Source organism: Gadus macrocephalus, chromosome 4 (assembly GCF_031168955.1).
Source record: "Gadus macrocephalus chromosome 4, ASM3116895v1".
Classification (NCBI taxonomy): Eukaryota; Metazoa; Chordata; class Actinopteri; order Gadiformes; family Gadidae; genus Gadus; species Gadus macrocephalus.
In genome coordinates, this window is record NC_082385.1 from 27,709,020 (window position 1) to 27,732,504 (window position 23,485).

At 45.6% G+C, this 23,485-nt stretch overlaps 1 protein-coding gene and 2 pseudogenes across 4 annotated transcripts; all 3 read left to right on the forward strand.

Moving 5' to 3' along the window:
- Positions 1–23,485, forward strand: part of LOC132456607 (zinc finger protein 729-like) — a 353,266-nt pseudogene that overhangs the window by 31,110 nt on the left and 298,671 nt on the right.
- LOC132455289 (uncharacterized) lies at positions 2,761–7,344 on the forward strand. Of its 4 annotated transcripts, none has more exons than XR_009525151.1 (3): positions 2,761–2,887; positions 4,099–4,231; positions 4,339–4,848. XR_009525151.1 is itself a non-coding variant. In XM_060049135.1 (3 exons), the coding sequence occupies exons 1-3, from the start codon at positions 2,834–2,836 to the stop codon at positions 6,976–6,978; spliced, it is 546 nt and encodes a 181-aa protein (XP_059905118.1). In that variant the 5' UTR covers positions 2,761–2,833; the 3' UTR covers positions 6,979–7,328. The 4 variants fall into 4 exon arrangements, 3 of the variants coding, with proteins under 3 accessions (XP_059905118.1, XP_059905116.1, XP_059905117.1); XM_060049135.1 differs by lacking the exon at positions 4,339–4,848 and adding an exon at positions 6,620–7,328; XM_060049133.1 differs by lacking the exons at positions 2,761–2,887; positions 4,339–4,848 and adding exons at positions 3,035–3,776; positions 6,620–7,344.
- LOC132455249 (zinc finger protein 664-like) lies at positions 5,017–10,409 on the forward strand (annotated as a pseudogene).

Sequence of the window (23,485 nt, forward strand, 5' to 3'; positions counted from 1 at the left end):
TTAGTTTGTGTTCAGTCTGCCATGATGGATCCCGGCGAAATGTGAACAAATTGCACAATATAATCCACAATTTTATGTCTTTTTTATATCCTACATCGTGAAAAAAAACAACTGTTCACGAGAGAGGGCTCGTGAATATATTCACAAGCTCACTTTTTGAATAAAGTTAACCGTTAATTTACCTTAACTGTTACAGTTGACACTGAAATGAACATAAGTAGCTACATTTATTAAGAGATGGCACGTCAACGAGGATCAAACTTTTCCACATTTGAAAAGATGTTGCTGTCGGAATTGATGGAGGACTTTGGTATTATAATTGAGGATAAAAAGACTGACAGCGTTACCCTGGAAAAAAAGGAGGAGACCTGGGTCATGTTAGCGGAGCGCTTCAATGGCTCAACTGGCATTAAGGAGGCGAGGGACAAGTCACAACTGAAAGCCTGCTGGAAGAACTTAAAGGCAAAGGCAAAAAAGGATGCGGCAGAAGAGAGGAGGGGGATGTTTAAAACTGGCGGAGGACCACCACCAATGATTACGGACCCTCTATCGAAAAAAATCATTAATATGATCCCGCAGCAGATTTCCCCCCTCCCTAACCCATACGACGATGACGGCGCATTAGAGAGGAATGCAGCGACAGAAATCGAAAGTAAGTACCGTTAACTAGTAACCATAGCTCGTTAACTACATTTTATAACCGTTTTTATAATATTATTAATAACGTAACTTAGCAGGTTACAATAATGTGTCACCCCCTCTGTCCAAAGCCATTAATCGCAGCAATGAAAGCCTAACGTAAAAAAAAAAAAAACGTTAAAATAGTAACGTTTGTCTTTAGCTGTGGGTATCCTTCTATTAATTTGTTTCATGTCTTCTGTGTTTTTGTTTGTTTAGCTGAGACTTTCATTGTGCTCGACCTGATTGAGCCACTGGAGCCGGATGATGGAAACCTGAGAGAAGAAGCAGCATCACCAGTGAATGCCCCTGCTGAAAAGCGCTCTAAGCTTGGCTGTCACCGGGAACTTCTGAGATTGGAGACAGAAAGATGCATGCTTGACATCGAAAATGCCCACATAAAAAAAGAAGTCCTTTTGCTTCAGAAAGAGGTCCTATCGCTTCAGAAGCAAAAGCTACTCGACATATGCGAGCCGCAACTATAATTTGTAATTAATGAAGTAGCCTAGTAATTAAGTAGTGAATGAATTCTGAAACTGTGATATCATTAACGTATTTATTTTTGAATAAGCAATTGCCTTCCCCCCTGTATTGTGTTATATTTGTATGATAAAATGTTTCTTTCAATTCAATTGTCTCCTTGTCTTGATTTTCTGGTGAGTTCTTCTGGAGGAGAAAGTAAGAAGCATATAAATTAGTAAGTATGGGTTAAGGTAATCTAATGTAGAAGTGCCCTTAGTATCCATCAACATATACAATTATGTCAATACTGACCTTATGCTGCAAAGTGATTTTCAATCAGTGTTCTCCTGACAGCATTGCCATTTGGGTTTGCAGCATTCTGCACTTGAGCATCTTCCAGGTCGTTCTGAAGTGGGTCCTCATCCACCTCTGGTAGCTCGTCTCCTACTCTCTTCCCAAAGTTATACAGCACAGCTACTGCAACGATGACGGCCAGGGTAGTGTCCACTTTTGTGCGGAGTCCCTCTTTTATGCATGGAAATCTCCGCTTCCACACACCAAATAGTCTCTCTATTATTCCTCTGGTTTGAATGTGGGAGTAATTGTAATTTTTCTCTGCCTGGGTCTGAGGGTTCAAAAGAGGTGTCATCAGGTAGGGGCGACATGCATATCCATTGTCACCCACTAGGTGTCCATGGATGTCCCCTTCTTCCAGCAGCGCACAAAGTTGACTGTTGTCGAAGATACGGCTGTCATGTGTGGATCCTGGCCATCTCGCAACAACGTTTGTGATCCTGGCCTGGTCATCGCACACAACCTGGACATTAATCGAGCAGTAGCCCTTTCGATTGCGAAACAGTTCCCCATTCTCACCACCTGGATTGGTAATGGGAACGTGGGTGCAGTCAATAGCCCCAATTACTCCCGGAAAACCTGCTCTCCGATAGAATCCAGCTGTTGTCTCTCTCCTCGGTTCAAACCGTATATACTGACCCTTCAATCTGGCAATTGCCGTCGACACTCTTCTGACAATCCTGCAGACTGTGGATTTATGAACTCCAAAAAGATCCCCGTCAACCAACTGAAAACAGCCGGTAGCGTAAAATCGCAATGCTATTAAAAGCTGTTGAAGTGGTGGCACAGCAAAGTTCCTCTCACTTTGATGCTTGATAGCTGGTCCAACCTTCCCATTGAGGCATATGACAGATTCTTTGGTGAATCTATATCGCTGTGAAAACTCGCTATTTTCATAAAATTCCATTGGGTTTAATCTATCTCTAATTTTCCTGCGAGGAACTCTTTCCTCTAACGCCATCCAGCGAAGATATGCTGCCATGTTCTCAAGAAAACAGCGATAAACCTAACATAAACCTCCTCCAGAGGTGGTTTAAATATAACTGTTAAACCAGGATTAAACTAGGTTTGAAATTGCTGGTGCAACGGATTTAAATTTAATCTCAGTTTAAATTGAGTTTAAACTGAGATTACCAAAGGGTTAAATATAACCAGGATTAATATTAAACTATGTTTAAACCAGGTTAGAGTTTGGTGCAACACGGTTAACAGTTAAACCTGGAATTAATCCAGTTTAAGAGTTAATCCATGTTGGTGCAACCCAGCCATAGTAAGTTTCACCGACGACTGCTTCCTCAACTTGGTCCAATACAAAGCTGGACTTGCGGAACGTCTGGAAATGGAGTCCGGATTAGTACCAACACTCCTCGGCTCAGCGACAAATCTCGGACAAGTAAGTAAACTACCTAAATTACCTTGTTACCCTAGCATTAGCTCTACAGCAGGGCTGCCCAACCTTTTTTGACCCAAGATCTACTTTTCAAATAGCCAACCTCCCGAGGTCTACCGGTCTAGTGTCAACATTGCAAACCTACCTTCAAGCACCGTCATGCCAGCCCACTCATCGAGATCGGCGGTCAAGCCAGCCGACCCAGTTTTTTGCCGTACCTGTATATACTAGCCATTACGGTAATAGCGTCTCGGAACTAGTTTAAAGTAAAAGCATTCGTCGGGTACATACAAAAAGACGGTCAATAAAAGCAAATACTATCAAAGGAAGTGTACGGCCGTTGGGGTATTTACTTTCAAAATAAAAGCCCACCAAAGATTCCAATATGAGACATATTAAATATGATTTTGGATTCAATTTAAAAGAAAATGCCCTGTTATTTCAGGCTCATTTCACTTCAAGGTTATGGTTCACGACCCCATAGTGATACCACGAAGTTTCAGGATATTCTGATGTGGAGTTTCAAAATAAAAGCCCACCAAAAATTCCAATATGAGACATATTAAATATGATTTTGGATTCTATGTAAAAGAAAATGCCCTGTTATTCCAGGGTTAGGGCTAATATGCCTAATATCGGCCTGCAGATATATTGGTCGGGCTCTACAACAAACTAATACAGCTGTATTTTAACAGCGACGTGACCGCAGTAGTTCTAGCGTTTTACTGATGAGGAGATAATCATACATATGGTGCGATCCAGGCAACCCGTAACCCGTGTTTTCACAACCCTCTACCAGATCTATGACCTCGTTACAGCTCGTAACTTACGGTCTGAAATGTGTCCCCGGATGCAGCAGAATGTTATACATCGATCTGGTACGAGTTCACAGGTAGTGAGTTGCGGGTTGGACTGCCATTCCAGGGCCCACTCATATTTTCCCCTTCGCACCTGATTCAAATCAATGGGTTATTTACAGGTTTCTGCAGAGCTTGATGTAATTGTAGTGAGATGATGAGATGATCTTTTACGTTGCATGAAATATGCAAACAAATGAATGTAACATCATTTGATGACTTCATAGATCTAATTTTAAGTCTCTGGCTAATGTAATTCACTAAACATGCGTACCTTATATGTTCTTACAACTTGCACCTGGAATACATACAAAGCAATACATTGAGTACTAATTTGACCTTCTTGTCTCTACACAGGCCAGCCCATCAATTGGTAACTTTCAGGTGTTTCTCTCAAGGGATGTTGCCTGCCATACAGACCACCTGGAAACACATACTGTAGCCACACGGCTATCCTTAAAGACTTTCCGGCCCCACTTCACAAGTAAAGGTATGTACTTTCCACCTTGACTACATTTACATTTGATGTAGTAGATTCTAGGCAGCAAAGACTCTAGGCTGATGCTAGATCCTACCTAAAAAGCCTGGTCCTCTTAGGAAAAGCATCATGACCAGCGCCCTGCAAAGAGACAAACTTGGGAGTTGTATTTCAAAGAGGGAATCAGTCAAGAGCCCAGAAGGGTTTCAAGACTGATATCACATGAGCTGTTAGTCATTCTCAATGAATCATCAATCATCAATGAATTCAAAATGTATAAATGTTAGCTGATTAGCTTAAAGGGAAGGACACGTTGTCGCTTGTTATTGTCAAAATAGAGTAATTGCGCTTGTCTCGCATGTCATGTTGTGCTCAGATTATTTTGCGCTGGTGTTCGTTCAGTGTCCTCCACCTGGTCTCCGCTTGAGCTTTGAGTCTAGGGGGGAGGGTGCTGGAGGAGACATCCCTCTCCAAAACTCTGAATCTTTGTCTGCAGTACACATTTTAAACCCTCGGTCTCAATGGTATATACATACATTTAAATAGTTTAAAATGTACAAATACACAGTTCCTCCTTTTATGCAAACAGTGTACCGAAACAATTACTTTCTGTCATTGTTTTTCTCCCTCTGCAGAAGACTGCGATGCCTTTGGAGACCGTAGCACGCAGCGCGGCGCCACCTCTGAGAGTCTGGGTGTGGACGCCCCTGGCTCCTCCCACATGTCCAGTCACGGTGGGGAGCTGAAGATCCTGAGTGTCTACGGTAAAGGGGAGGGCCCACTGGCGGTGGACCCTCTTCACCGCGTCAGAAGTGGAGGCCCTGAACTCTCTGTCTGCGGACCACAGCGCGGCCAAGAGCCTGGAGCGCGGCGAGCGGCTGGTCTGCCACGAGGAGCTGAGTGTGCAGGTTGGAAATCATCTTCTTATTCAGCATCCAAATGAGAGGCGTCCTCTGTTACAACTGCAGCACACACCCCTAGAAAGCACACCCCTTTATGATTCAGTAAACGCTGCCAAATATGCCCAACTTATGCCCACCTTTTTCCTTGCATGGTCCGCGCGTTTACACTGACCGTGGTCATTTACCGGCTTGATTTCGCACCCCAATTTACACATATTGGCGCTTTTCATTTAGATGTAAATGTGATTAGACAGCTTTGAGGTTCCAGGGAAGGGACTTGGGTAGAGGTGTTGCTGCACTGTCTCTACAACAGAGACAACGCAGTGATTTCAACATGAGTAGTTATAACTGGAGGGGTACTGATATCTGCAAGCTGCTGACCGTCATGGGAGGGAAGGTGATGCAGTCGCATTTAACGAAGACGGTGAGAGAGTGCGATCTAAGAGAAAATACCAGAAGAACTTTCCTTACGATGCTTGGTCAGCAAAGTGGTCAGCCAAATAAAGAATATGTTGTTGATTTTGCGCTTGTAAATAGTGAATCGCGTTTTAGTCTACACTCATCAACTTATTCTTGCATGCGAGAATGAGTGAATCGAAAGAAAAAAGACATTCGGAGTATGCAATTTATTGATAAGACGTGTACTCTCCGTGCATAGCCCCGCCATCTCCAGTGAACCAAGAAAGCTGGCTCCGTTACGAAGGGGGATTTTACCCCCTCTGTTGTACACAGGCAAGACAATGAATTTGCAGGGCGTGCAAAGCCGCGAACGAACCGGGTTGGCAGTGTAAAAATGCATAATGTGTCCTTAATGGGGATTGGCAACTATTCTGTGCAAATGAAAGAATATGTCTTGTATGTGTTTCCTTCTTTATGTGGAAAGCAGCAGACCCCGGACACCATTTCAATCAAGGTTGAAGAGGATATTGGTGGAGGCATGCGCGCTGTAGGTTAGTAATACACATTACATCCATGCCAGCAAACAACCTGGATCAACTGAGAATGTACTTACTTAACTGCGCTGAAAAGCCTGGTCCTCTTTGGAAAAGCATCATGACCAGCGCCCTGTTAAACACGAGTCAAATTTGGGAGTAGCATTTCAAAGATGAAATCAGTCAGGGGCCCAGAAGGATTTCAAGACAGATTCCCCATGAGCTGGTTTATCATTCTCAAACATCAATGAATTCAAAATGTATCTGTTAGCTGATCAGCTTACAGGGAAGGATACATTGTCGCTTGTTATTGTCAAAATAGAATGATTGTGCTTGTCTCGCATGTCGTGTTGTGCTCAGATCCTTTTGCGCTGGTGTTCGTTCAGTGTCCTCCACCTGGCCCCCGCTTGAGCTTTGAGTCTAAGGGGGAGGGTGCTGGAGGAGAAGTCCCTCTCCAAAACTCTGAATCTTTTTCTGCAGTACACATTTTAAACCCTCTGTGACAATGGTACATTTAAATAATTGATTTCATGTGTACAAATATACATTTTTTTCTCCCTCTGCAGAAGACTGCGATGCCTTTGGAGACCGTAGCACGCAGCGCGGCGCCACCTCGGAGAGTCTGGGTGTGGACGGCCCTGGCTCCTCCCACATGTCCAGTCACAGCGGGGAGCTGAAGATCCTTAGCGTCTACGGTAAAGGGGAGGGCCCACTGGCGGTGGACGGCCATGACACCCTCTTCACCGCGTTAGAAGTGGAGGCCCTGAACTCGCTGTCTGCGGACCACAGCGCGGCCAAGAGCCTGGAGCGCGGCGAGCGGCTGGTCTGCCGTGAGGAGCTGAGTGTGCAGGTTGGAAATAATCTTCTTATTCAGCATCCAAATGAGAGGCTTCCTCTGTTACAACTCCAGCACACACCCTTATAAAGCACACTCCTTTATGATTTAATGTTCCGTACGTGTAGCCTGGCTATGGCCAGACCAAGCTCAATCGTAGATTGATCTTTGGTCTGGGGAAGCTGCTGTCATTGTCTTCAGCACAAGAGGCTTGATCAACTTGTTCAACTGACTCTGTACGCAAATGTCTGCTTGCCGTCGCTTCCCTGTCATCATTGTGTTAAACCAGCCAATAGGGCGCCAGGGGGAGAACTAACCAACTTGGTGATTGGCTCCTCCAAAAACGTATCGGAAGCAGAAAGAAATGAATTGCTCTTCTCCAGACCCTTCTGCAGGGCGAATTCAAATCGCCGTCAGAACAGGCTGGGGGCACCCAGTCTATCCTGGGTGGGGATTAACATCTATTCTGTGGAAATGAAAGAATTTTGTCTTGTGTGTGTTTCCCTCTTTTTGGAAAGCAGCAGACCCCAGACACCATTTCAATCAAGGTTGAAGAGGATATTGGTGGAGGCATTCCCGCTGTAGGTTAGTAATACACATTGCATCCATGCAAGCAAACAACGTACCAACTGAGAATGTACTCGATTCTACCTACGCTAAAAAGCCTGGTCCTCTTTTGAAAAGAATCATGACCAAAGCCCTCCTAAAACACAAGGACTACTATACAGTTTATAGTAGAATGATTTACATCTTCTTCATGGCAGGTGTCAGGAATGCTGAATCCGCTCTGATTCCCAGTATAACTACAGTATTGGTAAAGCAGGTGATCGGAAACAACAGATGACCTGGGTTGTGTCTTTATGACCTCCCCACATCCTTAAAAGGCGGAGACGTAGCGGTGCCTTCTCAGCTGAGGCCTTTGACCCTTGACCCCCCAAGGGGAACAAGGGAAATGCATAATAAACAAAAAGAAGTTAGAAAGAAAGTGTCAAAATATACTTCTTCCAATACATCAGTGTGTAAAAGTACATGCTGTATCCCTTTGTGCAAATCATGAATTCAAACCATTACTTTCTCTGTCTTTGTTTTCCTCTCTGAAGAAAACGGCAATGACATCAGAGACTGTAGCACGCAGCGCGGCGACACCTCTGAGAATGTGGGTGTGGACGCCCCTGGCTCCTCCCACATGTCCAGTCACAACGGGGAGCTGCGGATCCTGAGCGTCTACGGAAAAGGGGAGGGCCCACGGGCGGTGGACGGCCATGACACCCTCTTCACCACGTCAGAACCGGAGGCCTTGAGCTCGCTGTCCGTGGACTGCAGCGTGGCCAAGAGCCTGAACTGCAGCGTGCGGTTGGTCCGCCTTGAGGAGCTGACCGGGCATCGGGGCGGCCGCAAGGGCCGGCCCGGTGTCTTGTGTGGCAAGGTTTTTTCCAATAATGACAATATGGTCGTTCACATGAGGACAAAACCCCGCGAGAAGCCGTACGGGTGCGACCAATGCACGAAGCGCTTCAGTGGGAAAGTACACTTGGAGATCCACATGAGGACTCACACCGGAGAGAAGCCCTACAAGTGTGACCAATGCGCAAAGTGCTTCAGTCAAAGTGGACACCTGAAGAGACACTTGAGGACTCACACCGGCGAGAAACCCTACAAGTGCGACCAATGCATGAAGCTCTTCAGTCTGAAATGTCACTTGAAGAGCCACGTGCGGACTCACACCGGGGAGAAACCCTACAAGTGCGACCAATGAATGAAGCTCTTCATATCGAAAACGCACTTGAAGAGCCACATGTGGACTCACACCGGGGAGAAGCCCTGCAAGTGTGACCAATGTACGAAGCTCTTCATTCGGAAAGACCAGCTGAAGATCCACATGAGGACTCACACCGGGGAGAAGCCCTTCAAGTGTGACCAATGCGCAAAGCGCTTCAGACAGATAGGCAGCCTGAAGAGACACATGAGGACTCACACCGGCGAGAAACCCTACAAGTGCGACCAATGCATGAAGCTCTTCAGTCTGAACTGTCACTTGAAGATCCACATGAGGACTCACACCGGGGAGAAGCCCTACAGGTGCGACCAATGCGCAATGCGCTTCTTAACGACAAGCCACCTTAAGACCCACATGTGGACTCACACCGGGGAGAAGCCCTACAAGTGCGACCAATGTACGAAGCTCTTCATTCGGAAAGACAAGCTGGAGATCCACATGAGGACTCACACCGGGGAGAAGCCTTACAAGTGTGACCAATGTACGAAGCTCTTCAGACAGAGAGGCAGCCTGAAGAGACACATGAGGACTCACACCCGCGAGAAGCCCTACAAGTGTGACCAATGCACGGAGCGCTTCATTTATAAAGCCTGCCTGAAGAGCCACATGAAGACTCACACCGGAGAGAAGCCCGACAGGTCTGAACAAATGCACAAAGCTCTTCAGTCAGAAAAGGCACCTGGAGGACCACATGTGTTATGTATTTTAAGCACGTAAGCTGCCCCCACATAGCCACTAGGAAGCAGGATCGAACACACAAGCTGTAATATCTACCCCAGCCACAGAATCAGAATCAGAATCTCTTTATTGTCATTACACAAAGTGCACCGAAATTGGGGTAGAGGCTCTCAAAATAAGTGCTTTTAAAACAAAAACTAAAAGAGAAAATGAGTGTATTTTTTGAAAATAAATTTAGAATGTTGAACTCAAAAAAATATACATATACATTTTAAAATATCAGCCAATTTAAAAGGTCAGATTGGTATGATAATGCAGTCATTTATAATTCTGCATTATTTAGAGAAATAACAGCTCTGGGGTAGAAACTGTTTTTAAGCCTATTTGTTCTTGACCTGATTGCCCTGTAGCGCCTCCCAGAGGGCAACAGTTCAAACAGGTTATGGCCTGGGTGGGATGAGTCTCAGGATGCTATGAGCTCTCCTGAGGCAGTGTCTATTGTACACATCCTCAAGAGAGAGAAGAGGACATCCAATGACTTTTTGTGCCGTTTTTATGACCCTCTGGAGTGCTTTCCTCTCAGCTGCAGTGCAACTGGCAAACCACAGCGAGATGCCGTAGCTTAGGACAGTCTCAATGGTGCAGCGATAAAAGCTCATCAGCATTTTCTCCTGAAGATTGTTCTTCCTGAGGATCCTTAGGAAATACAATCTCTGTTGGGCCTTTTTCAGAAGCGCCTTGGTGTTTATTGTCCAGGTCAGGTCCTGCTGAATGTGCATGCCCAGGAACCAAGAAGGCAGCATCTTTAAGACAGACGCGGAAGCTGAAGCTAAGAGCTAGACCACGCCCACTTCACACAAGCCACGCCTGCTTGGTCCATTTTCAGCGACCGGAGCCAGCGGAGGTCAGAGAATCATAGGCGCCCCGCAGAGAGAGTCGGGCCTAAGCCCGGGGCTCGAAGTAGCTCACGGTATTTCTCTCTGCTAGTGTTGGATACAATTCCCTCCCTTTTGCTTCATAGTTACCATACCGAAATACTTAAACAAATAAAGTGAGTTAAAAGCCACCCGTTTCGAACTACTTTCAACAAGAGCAAGACAATTGCCACATGAGGACTCACTCCGGGGAGAAGCCCTACATGGGTGACCAATGCGCAAGGCGCTTCAGTCATATGGCGAGTGGATAGTGCCAAACCTAAGGATTCCCTCTATGGCGAGTGGATAGTGCCAAACCTAAGGATTCCCTGGAAGAGGCGAAGGAGCAGCCTACCCTACGTCGCCGTGGGAACGTGTGAAATTTTGAATGGGATTGATTGGGACTGCAGACGAGAGACCAGCAGCGACGTCACGGCGACGGCATGGAAGATCCGCCCACCGGCGGCGGTGTCACGGCGACGTACAGAAGGAAATTCAGACAAAATGTACGTCTACTCTCGACGTGTGGATAAGTTCGTCGCCACTAAGACGCCTGCTACCCTACGTCGCCGTGGGAACGCCTGAACTTGGTATGTGGCCACAAAGCGCTTCAGTGTGATTTTATGACGTAGTTTACGATTAACTAGTGTTTTATGCAACCAGCACATTTATATCACTTGGAACACCAATGTATAATGTAGGACAGATAAACTGTTGTTTAAATGTAGGCCATTTTGATGGTGCCTGTTTTGATACGGTTATTCACTCTCAAAGTAGACCTATTATTGTTTTAGTTGAGATAATGAATTGCTAATTTGTTTGGGTAAAGCGCTTCCGTGTGATTTTATGACTTAGTTTAGGATTTACTAGTGTTTTATACAACCAGCACATTTATATCACTTGGAACAGCAATGTATAATGGTGTAGGACGGATAAAGTGTTGTTTAAATGTAGACTATTTTGATGGTGCCTGTTTTGATACGGTTATTCACTCTCAAAGTAGACCTATTATTGTTTTAGTTGAGATAATGAATTGCTAATTTGTTTGGGTAATTTACTGTAATTAAAATGGGTAGGTCTACAGACTTGGCATTAAACACCACTGAAAGTGTTATCTTTTACTACAGTATATCTGTTAAGAGTCACATTTATACTTAATATTTATATTAATGTAATTAGATAAATGAATTTGATTTGAAGGTTTATTTTGGTTATTGGTTATTGGGTTTATTTAATCAGAGTCATACAGAAGAAATTGTGTAGATTATTCATTGATTGAGATAACAATGCTAAGAATATCTGATGTGGTGTAAAATAAAGGAGATGACAATGGCAGCCAACATAACCAGCGTTAAATCTCCTCTCTTGCCTGTTTTCATATTTCCTTGTACACACAGGAGACTATAGATCTACCAACACAACAATTTATTATCCGTACACAACCCAGTCTCACCAATATGCGTACAGATCGCACGGTTTGACACTTTCAAAATGCGTGCAGTACATACGCCAAATGACCATTTCGCCTGCATATGATACGCAAAACCCAGCATTAACTACTGTGGAGGGCGGATGCGTCCATTTCGCGTGCATATGATACGCAAATCCCAGCATTAACTGAATGTGAAATGCAATATTTTAGGACAGATTCACCATTAAACGTGTTTCTAATGACATTTCTAGCGAGAAATGTACTTTTTCCTTGAATAATCTTCAGTCAGTGAATGTGTATGATCATTATTAATCTTTATTATCTGAATGGGAAATGCAATATTTTAGGACCGATTCACCGTTAAACGTGTTTCTAATAACGTTTCTAGCGAGAAATATACTTTTTACTTGCATAATCTTCAGTCAGTGATTGTGTCTGATCTTTAGTTTTATAGTTATTAGGAAGATTTTATCGGCTCGCTCGCATGTTTCAACGACGTCAGACGCTGCTTTCGCTAAACTAGCAGCTCACGTGTTTCCTGCGTTTGTGTTATTAAACCGTTACTTTAATGATAATGATATCTTGTTAGAAACACGCATATCCGAGAGCCAACCCAGTCGACAAAAGCATACGTTGACAGTGTACGTTTTCGTGAACCCTGGATTACGTCGCATTTCAACATAAAATAGCGTGTCACACACATACACACACACACACACACACACACACACACACACACACACACACACACACACACACACACACACACACACACACACAAAATGCATTTCGCTGCTTAAACAACAACATATATTATATTCCCTAAAATATTATTACTTTCAAAACATTGGCCAAAGTGGAATATCTTTTTTTATTTGGGCTGCTTCTAGGACATTTTGGGTGGATTTTGAACGGTATGTGGGCAGGACGTTTTTTGCAGGACCTGGCAACCCTGCGCTGTTGCCCGACGTGCTGAAATGCTCCGGAACAGATCTGGATCCACTATGGCCAAAAGACTTGTATGCCCCCCCTCCCCCCTTAAATAAATACTATGGCAGAATAAAGAATAAATTCATGCATTATCATTCAACTTGAACATGTGTTTTCACAGTATAGCGTGGTGGAGGGATGACGTATGTTGGCCAACCCGGAAGCGTCGCCCTGGGTTCCCTTGACAAAAAGCCAACGGGGTTTTCCATTGGATTTTGGATTATTGCAGAAAAATTAGCATCTTTGAAGCACCCCCTCAAAAACCGAAAATAAATAAATAAATAAAAATATTCTTGCTCCAAAGAACGAAATGTAAACCAATGCATTCTGAATGGGAGTGTTTCTCCGATTTTTCCATGCTACACAGAACGAAATGTAAACCCATGCAAATAAAGACTTCATGGTCATAATAATTTAAATATCATTAATCTCCTGAGGGTGGTATTCTATTTTTTTCAACGGGGCTGCATCCAGTCACTTGACCGTCATAGTTGCTATGGTGGTTGCTATCGACCGCCCCCTCATACTTACATGGCTCTAAAAACCACGCGGCAAAGGAGCTTCCGTAAATTGTGTTGTTTTTGTCGTAAACTAGGGTCCGATGGTTAAAAAAAATAGACAGATATTCCAATGTATCCTTAAAAGGCAGCTTGGATGTTTTTTTTTTCTGCAGTTTAGACTTCTTCTATAACCTATTTTTGAAAGCAAAACACCAAGCTCATTGATTTAACGAGGCAGGGTTATTTGAACCAATTTATTAAATAAATATTTGTGAGAGGTCATTCCTTCTCCTGAGTTTGCTTCCTATTTATGTCTAGTATACACCCCTACTGTCCACAAGCATCCCCCCCCCCCCCCTCCCCATATGGATTTAGAGAATTGTTGCCACGTCCCAGTGGTGGAGGTATCATATATGAAAGAGGGCATTCAATTATAGCCTACTACAATGATCAATTAGGAGGCTGAAGCCCTAAAGGAAGTGATGCAATAGGTGACTGAGTCGACAACATTTAAGTAAGCTCTACCTTGGGGTCTCATATATCAGGGGGTCTGAAAGGACGCATACGCTTCAACCTGTGGCTCCTGCCCTACAGGAAAAACTCAGCAAGTGCTCCATCTCTTTGCAGCTCACCCAGCGGCTCGCTTGCAAGATTTTGGCCTGAAGTTCTTCCCAGACCTACACCCTAGCCATCCAACATGCATATCTGAGAATCAGCCCTCTCTTTAATAATGACAAAAAGTTATCAGAGAAATACACATTAACTTTTTGTTATCTCATAAGCGGCGTGGTGCCGGCTCCTTTTGACCTTTTGACCCCAGACTTCAAAAACGTGGCCACAGGCCAGCTGTGTCTACACACCTTAAGCCACAAATGTACACCTCCATCCCACAAAAAATGAGGACTAGAAACAAACCTCTGTCTTATGTACATTTACTGTACTGTTGGAGGTCACGCCCCTTTTCCGGCCTTTTCGAGATAGCTAGGGATGCTAAAATGTTTACACACATTTCCCGGGGCCCCGAGAACGACATATCCGAGATTTGGAGTTCTAGCCCTTAGAGAAAAAAAGTTTTCCCAAATGGACTGTCATTTGGACAAAGCCCCTCAGAAGTGTTGCCTGCAAGACCTAATGGTTCAGAATGTGGTGGAAAAACAGTTTTTGAGATAGGAAGGTCCTACCGCCCTGAAATTTGAATACCTTATTCTAGGGCCTAACTGGGACCCCCACACCGAAACTTGGCCCGGTCAGACCCCGAGGGCAGGAAGGGGGGGTCCTTCCTGCCCGAAACTTGGCCCAGTCGGACCCCGAGTTCAGGAAGGGGGGGCCTGGACTTTCATAATCTTCGCTCGGTGAATGTAAAGGATGTTTGGTCGGATGTTATGACGAAGAATCATAATGTGAATGGGAATATTCTATAAATGTCTTGATATCATCTTTCGTCTCAACACTTCTGCTGCAGCATCTTAAAGTCTCACTCCGAGAACCTTAGAATATGAATCAATCCATTAGAAGTATGAAAATATCTTCCCGGTAGCGTAACGGGGCAAACAAGGTGTCCTTTGACATCTACGTTTCGAGGCGATTGCAACAGTGCCACACATGATCATATTTGAATATGTTTCGGGGTAGTAATTAGCTGTCGATTTTGGAGGCCTTTATCAATAATGACCACCTATAGATTTGCTTCCCGATGGAGATTTTTGACAAATTACATGTTATTTTGCATCTATACGTTAAGCTGAGTCCAATGAGATCAAGCTCGCCCTCTTGCTACACCGAGATCATGTCCTAGACCTAGGTGTACCATGTAAAATACATGTTACCATTTGCTAGAGTGTCATGCTCGGTGTCATTGGACTCAGCTCAACGTGTAGATGCTAAATAACATGTAATTTGTCACAAATTTCTATCGGGAAGCAAATCAATAGCTGCTCATTATTGATTAAGGCCTCCGATTTCGACAGCTAATTACTACCATTAAACATGTTCGAATATGCTCATGTGTGGCACTGTTGCAATCGCCTCGAAACGTAGATGTCAAAGGACACCTTGTTTGCCCCGTTACGCTACCGGGAAGATATTTACATGCTTCTGATTGACTAATGAATTGATGCAGCTATTCCCCCAGAAGTCAGGGGTCAAAAGGTAAAAAGGAGCCGGCACCAAGCCGCTTATGAGACAAAAGTTAATGTGTATTTCTCTCATAACGTTTGGTCATTATTAAAGAGAGGCCTGATTCTCAGATATGCAGGTTGGATGGCTACGTGATGCTTGTGGACAGTAGGGTTGTACACTAGACATAAATAGGAAGCAAACTCGGGAGATGGAATGACCTCACAAATATTTATTTAATAAATTGGTTCAAATAACCCTGCCTCGTTAAATCAATGAGCTTGGTGTTTTGCTTTCAAAAATAGGTTATAGAAGAAGTCTAAACTGCAGAAAATAAAAACATCCAAGCTGCCTTTTAAGGATACCTTGGAATATCCGTCTATTTTTTAACCATCGGACCCTAGTTTACGACAAAAACAACACAATTTACGGCAGCTCCTTTGCCGCGTGGTTTTTAGAGCCGAGCCATGTATGAGGGGGCGGTCGATAGCAACCACCATAGCAACCATGACGGTCAAGTGACTGGATGCAGCCCCGTTGAAAAAAATAGAATACCACCCTCAGGAGATTAATGATATTTAAATTATTATGACCATGAAGTCTTTATTTGCATGGGTTTACATTTCGTTCTGTGTAGCATGGAAAAATCGGAGAAACACTCCCATTCAGAATGCATTGGTTTACATTTCGTTCTTTGGAGCAAGGATATTTTTATTTATTTATTTATTTTCAGTTTTTGAGGGGGTGCTTCAAAGATGCTAATTTTTCTGCAATAATCCAAAATCCAATGGAAAACCCCGTTGGCTTTTTGTCAAGGGAACCCAGGGCGACGCTTCCGGGTTGGCCAACATACGTCATCCCTCCACCACGCTATACTGTGAAAACACATGTTCAAGTTGAATGATAATGCATGAATTTATTCTTTATTCTGCCATAGTATTTATTTAAGGGGGGAGGGGGGCATACAAGTCTTTTGGCCATAGTGGATCCAGATCTGTTCCGGAGCATTTCTGCACGTCGGGCAACAGCGCAGGGTTGCCAGGTCCTGCAAAAAACGTCCTGCCCACATACCGTTCAAAATCCACCCAAAATGTCCTAGAAGCAGCCCAAATAAAAAAGATATTCCACTTTGGCCAATGTTTTGAAAGTAATAATATTTGAGGGAATATAATATATGTTGTTGTTTAAGCAGCGAAATGCATTGTTTGTGTGTGTGTGTGTGTGTGTGTGTGTGTGTGTGTGTGTGTGTGTGTGTGTGTGTGTGTATAACACGCTATTTTATGTTGAAATGCGACGTAATCCAGGGTTCACGAAAACGTACACTGTCAACGTATGCTTTTGTCGACTGGGTTGGCTCTCGGATATGCGTGTTTCTAACAAGATGATATCATTAAAGGTTACATAAAGTAACGGTTTAATAACACAAACGCAGGAAACACGTGAGCTGCTAGTTTAGCGAAAGCAGCGTCTGACGTCGTTGAAACATGCGAGCGAGCCGATAAAATCTTCCTCATAACTATAAAACTAAAGATCAGACACAATCACTGACTGAAGATTATGCAATATTTATATTTCTCGCTAGAAACGTTATTAGAAACACGTTTAACGGTGAATCGGTCCTAAAATATTGCATTTCCCATTCAGATAATAAAGATTAATAATGATCATACACATTCACTGACTGAAGATTATTCCAGGAAAAAGTAAATTTCTCGCTAGAATTGTCATTAGAAACACGTTTAATGGTGAATCTGTCCTAAAATATTGCATTTCACATTCAGTTAATGCTGGGATTTGCGTTTCATATGCACGCGAAATGGACGCATCCGCCCTCCACAGTAGTTAATGCTGGGTTTTGCGTATCATATGCACGCGAAATGGTCATTTGCCGTATGTACTGCACGCATTTTGAAAGTGTCAAACCGTGCGATCTGTACGCATATTGGTGAGACTGGGTTGCCGTACAATACCAAGAATAAACAGATTTTCACGAGTATATGATTACAATCATGAATACAATTTGAATTAAGCTCACATTCACAAACAAATATATTCTAAATGAATACTCTGAGCAAGCATGACAATACTGCAAGGCAAGCCATTGCATCATGTCTTGTACTACACTAATGCTACTCAATACCTTTGCAAATACTTTGCAGGAGGGAGAAGCCCAGCACAGTGACCTGACTGCAATCGTGTGTTTGAGGCACTTTTCATCCAACTCTACGAGCAGTACTGTGGATCAAGGCGCGTATGTGGAGTCAGGCACCATTGTTTGAGCCATACCCCCACATCCGGCAAGTCATTATTATTAATATCATGGTGATGGAGAAAAGCACCACCCGGCTCCAAGTGATAAATACTGCGACAATCACAAGATGTTGAGTTTATAAACACTTTACCCAGCCAATAATAACCTAGTATCTGTGCCATTTCCTGTGTAGCCATGTTGTCATCTGATATTATGCTTTGTTATACAAAAAAGGTAATACTTTTAGGCACTGCACAGGGAGAACCCATAGAGGCTCCATCTTCTGTTCTGAGGCCTGCTCCTGAGCTTCCTCTCCAGTCAACTAAACCAGCTCTTCAACCACTTGCCCACACCTCCACTTCTCCTGCCTGCCTCCCAGATTCTGGTTCCTGTGGTTCCGGTTCTAAACCTGCAGAAGCGTCTCGTCCCAGTTCCACGTTTTTATGCTTTGCCAGACCCTTATTGGATGACTACAATCAAAGCTTTTGTTTGGCCGTCTGCCAAAATAATAGATGTTGGCTTACAACTAGTGACTACAATGAAGTCTTCTATCTGCCCAATAATGTTTTTCTTCTTTCTTGCCTTCTCAAATTCAACATTTGTATGGTTAATTATCTGCTGTCAAAGCACAGATTCTGTTGAATGATCAATGCTTAAAATTTACTTTGAAACACAGATGAATGCGGTTGTTAATTCACAAATGTTTTCTGTTTCATCAAAGAAATTCCATTGTGATCATTTACATTGTTACATTGATTTATATATTAACTACAACTTTTGTAAAAGAAAGTGAACTAGAACTGCAAGCAGTTATGCAGGGGTCCAAGAAGTGTGCATTTCGCCGGCACAACGCGACATGAAATGTGCATTTCGCCGGCACAACATAGCCTAGATAGAAAACAGAAAATGTCATCGGCCTGGGGGGTATTCCACGAATGGACGTTTAACAAACAGAGTTAACGCTGAACTCTAGGTTGAGTGAGCCTGTGCCAACTAAACCAGAGCTGTCGGTTCCACCGCACCGGTTATGCATTAGTTCAATCAACACAGGGTTGGTTAACACAGGGTTGTGCGCGTCCACGCCAAACCTATAAAGAAGTGATTTATGGATCATGGAAACCCTGATCCATAAACCTCTCCTGGAACCGTCACCTTATCGTGGTGGAGAGGTTTGCGTGTCCCTGTGAACCTGAGGGCTGTGCTGTCTGGAGCCTTGTGCTCCTGGTAGGGTCTCTCATGGCAGAGTGGTCTCAGGCGAGGGGCCAGACTAAGAATGGTTCAAAAATCCTCAATGAATAACGGAAATAGAGGAGATGTGACCCGGCCCGGAGGAAGCCCGGGGCCCCCGTCTGGAGCTAGGCCCAGACGGAGGGCTCGATGGCGAGCGCCTGGTGGCCGGGTTTGCCACGGAGCCCGGTCGGGCAAAGCCCGAACAAACTACGTGGCACCCCCCCTCTCTTCATCTCATGGGCCCACCACCTGTGGGAAGACCCGTTGGGGTCGGGTGCGCAGCCACATGGGTGGCAGCGAAGGTCAGGGGTCTCGACGGACCAGACCCGGGCGGCAGAAGCTGGCTCTGGGGACGTGGAACGTCACCTCGCTGTGGGGAAAGGAACCGGAGCTTGTGAGGGAGGTGGAGCGCTATCAGTTAGATCTGGTGGGGCTTACCTCCACGCACAGTCTCAGCTCTGGTACCGTACTCCTGGATAAGGGTTGGACTCTATTCTTCTCCGGAGTTGCCAAGGGCGTGAGGCGCCGGGCGGGTGTGGGGATACTCATAAATCCCCGGCTGAGCGCCGCGGTGTTGGAGTTTACCCCGGTAGACGAGAGGGTCGCCTCCCTGCGCCTAAGGGTTGTAGGGGGGAAAACTCTGACTGTTGTTTGTGCGTATGCACCAAACAGCAGCTCAGAGTACTCGGCCTTCTTGGAGACCCTGAATGGAGTCCTGTATGGGGCTCCAGTAGGGGACTCCGTAGTTCTGCTGGGTGACTTCAACGCCCACGTGGGCAACGATGGAGACACCTGGAGAGGCGTGGTGGGGAGGAACGGCCTCCCTGATCTAAACCCGAGCGGTCGTTTGTTATTGGACTTCTGTGCTAGTCATGGATTATCCATAACAAACACCATGTTCGAACATAAGGGTGCTCATACGTGTACCTGGTACCAGAGTACCCTAGGCCGAAGATCAATGATCGATTTTGTGATCGTGTCATCTGATCTGAGGCCGCATGTTTTGGACACTCGGGTAAAGAGAGGGGCGGAACTGTCAACGACCACCATCTAGTTGTGAGTTGGATCAGGGAATGGGGGAAATTTCCGGATAGACCTGGTAAGCCCAAACGCGTAGTGCGGGTGAACTGGGAACGTCTGGAGGAGGCCCCCGTCCTAGGTATCTTCAACTCACACCTCCGGCGGAGTTTTTCTAGCATTCCTGTGGAGGTTGGGGGCATTGAGCCGGAGTGGGCGGTGTTCAAAGCCTCCATTGCTGAAGCTGCGGTGGCTAGCTGTGGCCTCAGGGTCTTAGGCTCCTCAAGGGGCGGTAACCCTCGGACACCGTGGTGGACACCGGTGGTCAGGGAAGCCGTCCGATTGAAGAAGGAGGCCTTCCGGGATATGATATCCTGGAGGACTCCTGACTCGGTTGCAGGGTACCGACAGGCCCGAAGGGCTGCAGCTGCTGCCGTGTCGGAGGCTAAGCAGCGGGTGTGGGAGAAGTTCGGAGAGGCCATGGAGAAGGACTTTCGGTCGGCACCAAAGTGTTTCTGGAAGACTATCCGGCACCTCAGGAGGGGGAAACGGGGAACCGTCCAAGCTGTGTACAGTAAGGATGGGACTCTGTTGACCTCAACTGAGGAGGTCGTCGGACGTTGGAAGGAACACTTTGAGGAACTTGTGAATCCGAATAACACGCCCTCTATGTTGGAGGCAGAGCTCGAGGTTGATGGTGTTTCGTCGTCAATTTCCCTGGTGGAGGTCACTGAGGTAGTCAAACATCTCCGCAGTGGCAAAGCCCCAGGGATTGATGAGATCCAGCCAGAAATGCTAAAGGCTCTGGGTGTTGAGGGGCTGTCATGGTTGACACGCCTATTCAACATCGCGTGGGAGTCGGGTACAGTGCCAAAGGAGTGGCAAACCGGGGTGGTGGTTCCCCTGTTCAAAAAGGGGGACCAGAGAGTGTGTGCCAATTACCGGGGTATCACACTTCTCAGCCTCCCTGGTAAAGTCTACTTCAAGGTGCTGGAAAGGAGGGTTCGGCCGATCGTCGAACCTCAGATTGAAGAGGAACAATGCGGTTTTCGCCCCGGACGTGGAACTACGGACCAGCTCTTCACTCTCGCAAGGATCCTGGAGGGGGCCTGGGAGTATGCCCATCCGGTCTACATGTGTTTTGTGGATCTGGAGAAGGCGTATGACCGGGTCCCCCGGGAGAAACTGTGGGAGGTGCTGCGGGAGTATGGGATAAGGGGGCCTATCCTCAGGGCCATCCAATCCCTGTACTCCCAAAGCGAGAGCTGTGTTCGCGTCCTCGGCAGCCAGTCAGTTTCGTTCTCGTGGGTGCTGGGCTCCGCCAGGGCTACGCCTTGTCACCAATCCTGTTTGTGATATACATGGACAGGATATCGAGGCGTAGTCGTGGTGGGGAGGGGTTGCAGTTCGGTGGTCTGAGGATCTCGTCACTGCTTTTTGCAGATGATGTGGTCCTCATGGGATCATCGGCCTGTGACCTTCAGCACTCACTGGATCGGCTGGCGGCCGAGTGTGAAGCGGCTGGGATGAGGATCAGCACCGCTAAATCTGAGGCCATGACTCTTAGCAGGAAACCGATGGATTGCTTACTCCGGGTAGGAAATGAGTCCTGTTTCTGTCCGGTCTGTTTCGCGAGTGAGGGTACTATGGAACGTGAGATTGGCCGGAGAATCGGAGCAGCGGGGGCGGTATTGCGTTCGCTTTACCGCACCGTTGTAACGAAAAGAGAGCTGAGCCGCAAGGCAAAGCTCTCGATCTACCGGTCGATCTTCGTTCCTATCCTCACCTATGGTCATGAGGGCTGGGTGATGACCGAAAGGACGAGATCGCGGGTACAAGCGGCCGAGATGAGTTTTCTCAGAAGGGTGGTTGGCGTCTCCCTTAGGGATAGGGTGAGAAGCTCAGCCATCCGTGAGGAACTCGGATTAGAGCCGCTGCTCCTTTACTTAGAAAGGAGTCAGCTGAGGTGGTTCGGGCATCTGGTAAGGATGCCCACTGGGCGCCTTCCTTGGGAGGTGTTTCAGGCACGTCCAGTGGGGAGGAGACCTCGGGGAAGACCCAGGACTAGGTGGAGAGATTATATCTCAACACTGGCCTGGGAACGCCTCGGGATCCCCCCCGTCAGAGTTGGTCAATGTGGCCCGGGAAAGGGAAGTCTGGGGCCCCCGGCTTGAGCTGCTCCCCCCGCGACCCGACCCCGGATAAGCGGAAGAAAATGAGATGAGATGAGATGAACCCTGATCGAAATGGGGAAACGGGCAGCTTGAAAGTGAAAATGTCATGTTGTCCTGGGAACCGGATTTTCAGTTCTAAACAACCGAACGAGATATGGCGTTGAGATGTGCGAGAGATGTGTTGTTTCTTTCAAAATGAAAATAAATCAATATCAAGAGGTGAAAATCACTACCAATCGAAACATGTCGAGGCGTTAATGTAGCCTATTCACTGCACGCTACTGTGGAGAAGGCTATTTAAATATATTAAAGATTTGCGTGAGAATCTATCTCTCCAGCAAAAAGTCATCCGGATATATAGCCGTGGTCTTATAAATCTCTCCCGGTGGATTGCACGAATAATTGGCGCTCCGGTATCAACAGGGCTCTCATCAAAAGGGCATGCCATTGTGAACACATGGACTCTGCGGTGAACGCAGCTTTAAATCCCCAAAACCGGGTTATGTTCCAAACTTAACCTGCACAAAACCTGGTCCGACCAGGTTTGATTCAGAGCATATGTTGACATACCGTGTTCATTTTGGAACGGAAACCCTAGGGATACCCCAAACCCTCGGTTAATTTGCCCGGTTATGTGATAAAACCGGCTTTAAGGAATAGGCCTACCCCTATGAAGTGACATCATGCCCATACAATCATCAATCATCAATTATTTTTTTCCTTTTATTCCTAGTCTGTTTTACATAGTTTTGAATGATGACTATATGCTCTGTAAGGTGACCTTGGGTGTCTTGAAAGGCGCCTCTAAATTAAATGTATTATTATTATTATTATCAAAACATTTTTGAGATCTGTTTTAAAACAGTTTGTCTTTTTGACGCATAAAAACTAACGTTTTTTATAAAATGTCATCAACTTATTCATCAACAAGTCATTAGATATATTAATACCAGAAAATAATGAAGAAAAAATTATATATATAGACTGGGAATCGAACCCCAGTCCCAACGGCGGCGGCGTGCATATCCTCCCCACACGGCGGCGGCGTAGCAGCTCCACACGTTCATTTCACACGTTGTTATCCTTCTCCAGGGAATCCTGGCACTATCCACTCGCCATACGGCGGTGTCACGGCGACGTACATAAGGAAATTCAGACAAAATGTACGTCTACTCTCGACGTGTGGATAAGTTCGTTGCCACTAAGACGCCTGCTACCCTACGTCGCCGTGAGAACGCCTGAACTAGAGAGAAGGCTATTTAAATATATTAAAGATTTGCGTGAGAATCTGTATCTCTCCAGCAAAAAGTCATTCGGATATAGCCGTGGTCTCTCTCCCGGTGGATTGCACGAATAATTGGCGCTCCGGTATCAACAGGGCTCTCATCAAAAGGGCATGCCATTGTGAACATATGGAATCTGCGGTGAACGCAGCTTTAAATCCCCAAAACCGGGTTATGTTCCAAACTTAACCTGCACAAAACCTGGTCCGACCAGGTTTGATTCAGAGCATATGTTG